Source organism: Nematolebias whitei, chromosome 21 (genome assembly GCF_014905685.2).
Source record: "Nematolebias whitei isolate Nwh7 chromosome 21, NemWhi1, whole genome shotgun sequence".
Taxonomy (NCBI): Eukaryota; Metazoa; Chordata; class Actinopteri; order Cyprinodontiformes; family Rivulidae; genus Nematolebias; species Nematolebias whitei.
The window spans coordinates 33,949,717-33,952,743 of record NC_056518.1 but is presented as its reverse complement, the minus strand read 5'-3'; the positions used below and the strand labels follow the sequence as shown (position 1 = coordinate 33,952,743).

General features: G+C 50.5%; 2 protein-coding genes across 2 annotated transcripts in view; both read left to right on the top strand.

The window, feature by feature from the left end:
- dtnbb (dystrobrevin, beta b) overlaps nt 1–3,027 on the top strand; it is a 302,359-nt gene that overhangs the window by 79,142 nt on the left and 220,190 nt on the right. The window lies entirely within an intron of this gene.
- Nucleotides 924–2,780, top strand: nkx2.1 (NK2 homeobox 1). Its single transcript, XM_037695227.1, has 2 exons — nt 924–1,562; nt 2,083–2,780. The coding sequence occupies exons 1-2, from the start codon at nt 1,196–1,198 to the stop codon at nt 2,778–2,780; spliced, it is 1,065 nt and encodes a 354-aa protein (XP_037551155.1). The 5' UTR covers nt 924–1,195.

Here is a 3,027-nt window from a genome sequence, read left to right as displayed (position 1 = left end):
AATATTATTATTAATAATAATATTAATAATAATAATAATAATAATAATAATAATATTAATAATAATAATATTAATAATAATAATAATAATAATAATAATAATATTAATAATAATAATAATAATAGATTTTTCTCTGGAAACCCTCAGACTCCTTGACTTCAAAGCTGCTTGGGAAAAGCCAGATTTCTTGTCTCCGGGTCAATTTTGACACATGATTGGTTTGAACTGCTTCTTGAGCATTTGGGCGAGATGCTGCTGGGGGGGGGGGGGGGGGGGGGGGGGGTACCTGGCCTCGAGCTGCAAGCGAGGAGCTCCTTGAACACCGTTAACTTCACATGAGAGCCTCTCCTCCATCTTTTCCCTCCTTCTTTCCCATCCACGAGTGTCTGCATTTGAATTTACGCGTCCAATGATGTCAAAAGGAAATGTGAGGAAGAAATAAATAAATCTGGGGGGGGGGGGGGGGGTTTAATCATTTACGCAGCCACTTAACTCGCGGATGTGTATTTATTTACTTATCAGTATCAGTCATTTCCCTCCCCTGCAAGTGCACTTTTGCATGTGTGAGTACGATAAGGCATGGCACAACGATCGCGCAATCACTGGAGGCCTCTCGTGGCCATTAAAAGTCAGCAGTTCAGCTGAGGAGTGCTTCTCCAACTCTCGAGTCCATATAGGCCTCCTTTTCTTCAAGAGGGCCCTCGTAAACATCACTACAGTTAATAAAGTGTATTGTGGCCACTGCAGTCCCGAGGTGCAGCAAACAGCAACAAGTCTCCAAAGTCCACATGCGGGAAGCTGTCGCGCGCCCGGACTGCGCGCCCGCAGCAGCCGGGATGAGCATTTCTGATCATGTTTTGTTAGTGGGAGGGGAGCACAAGTCTTCTAAGTGAAATTACGCTCAGAGGGGGGAAAGAGGAGACTGGAGCTGTGTTGTATTGTTGCGGATGCCCCGCCTCTGATGGAGCCTTAAACCTGGCACCCGGCTAAAACAAACCCAAGCCAGCACCGAGCTGCACTCAATTCAATTAGGCGGACTTGAGGCGCTCTCCTACGTCTTCATCTAGCAGGATCGACGTTGAGACAACAGGAACCAGAGGGGCTTTGGCCAAAAAAAAAAAAAAAAAAAAAAAAAGGGGAGAGAGAAGGAGAGATTGCCTTGCCTTCTAATTTCTCCCTCTCCAGCCACAGAACAATGTCGATGAGCCCTAAGCATACGACTCCTTTTTCTGTTTCCGACATCTTGAGTCCCCTTGAGGAGAGCTATAAGAAAGTAAGTATGGAGAGCAACAACTTGGGGGCACCTCTCGCTTCTTACCGGCAGCCGCAGGTCTCTCAGGCGGCCATGCAGCAGCACCACATGGGTCACAACGGGACCGTGTCTGCGGCGTACCACATGACGGCGGCAGGTGTTTCTCAGCTCTCACACTCTGCCATGGGGGGCTACTGCAACGGCAACCTGGGCAACATGGGGGACCTGCCGTCCTACCAGGACGGCATGCGGGGCAGCGCCACGGCCACCGGCTGGTACGGAGCCAACCCAGACCCGCGGTTTTCCACCAGTGAGTATCCAGCCTGTGCGTAAAATGGATAGATTTTACGCGCCGTAGTTTTTTTTAGTTAAACTCTTTATTTATATTTCCTACAGGTCTTGAATTAAAACATGCAAGTTTTAAATATGCACAATTATTCCCCAAAAACATTTAGAAATTTAATTTCCCTAAAAAGAAGCAGGAACAGATTTTAGTGCAGCATCAAATTCAAATGTCTAAAGTTTACCATTTAAACGTTGTTTTTTCCACTAACATTTAATATTTGATTCATTTTCAGTTATAAAAACGTAAAACTAAAATTATTTGATGGTGTTTTCTGGATATGAACGTGTTTTGCTGAATTTCTGAGCCAGTTTGAAAAAGAACAAGGTTTTTCATGTCGCAGCATCAATCAGGAGTAATTATAACAAGATTAATGGAGCAACTTTAACACGAGACTTGAACTTAGTTTATGTGATTCCAAACAACAATAGATTTATTTGAGTGCGCTGCAGAGGAACTAATGTTGAGCTGAATCTTCTCTCCTCAGTCTCTCGCTTCATGGGCTCCTCGTCGGGCATGAACATGGGCAGCATGGGCAGCCTCAGCTCCCTGGCAGATGTGGGGAAAGGCATGGGGTCCCTGTCCAGCACCCCGAGGAGGAAACGGCGCGTGCTCTTCTCCCAGGCGCAGGTCTACGAGCTGGAGCGGCGCTTCAAGCAGCAGAAGTACCTGTCGGCGCCGGAGAGGGAGCACCTGGCGAGCATGATCCACCTCACGCCGACCCAGGTCAAGATCTGGTTCCAGAACCACCGCTACAAGATGAAGAGGCAGGCCAAGGACAAGGTGTCCCAGCAGCAGATGCAGCAGGACAGCGGCTCGTGCCAGCAGCAGCAGCAGCAGCAGCAGCAGCAGCAGCAGCAGCAGCAGTCCCCACGGAGGGTGGCGGTGCCGGTGCTGGTGAAGGACGGCAAGCCGTGCCAGGGCAGCGGGCACACGCCCACCTCCTCCGCGCAGACACACCACCAGCAGGGGGGCAACGTCATGATCATGTCCAACAACACGTCCGGCCTCGCGCAGCACCAGGGCCAGCAGGTGGGGGGTCACTCCCCGGACTTGGCTCAGCACTCCTCCAGTCCTCCGTCCCTGCAGAGCCAGGTGGGCGGCCTGTCCCACCTGAACCCCCCCGGGGCGGAGTACGGCTCGGCCCTGCAGTGCTCGGCCCTGCTGTACGGCAGGACGTGGTGACCAGGAGCCGCGGGACCCGGTTCCGTTTCAAACAAGAAAACTCGGTTCTGTGCAGGACTCCGCAGGTGGTGTAAATGCGCGCGCGCGAACAAAATCCAGAGTGAAACCGGTTCGTGAAGCCGACTCACGCGCAAGAAACTCTCCCAGAAACTGTGGACGTTTGGGATTTATTTATGTAAATTACACGGAGACAAAAAGAGGAGTGAGTAGAGAAGGAACTGCGGGTGGCGAAGGCCGGCAAGCCGCG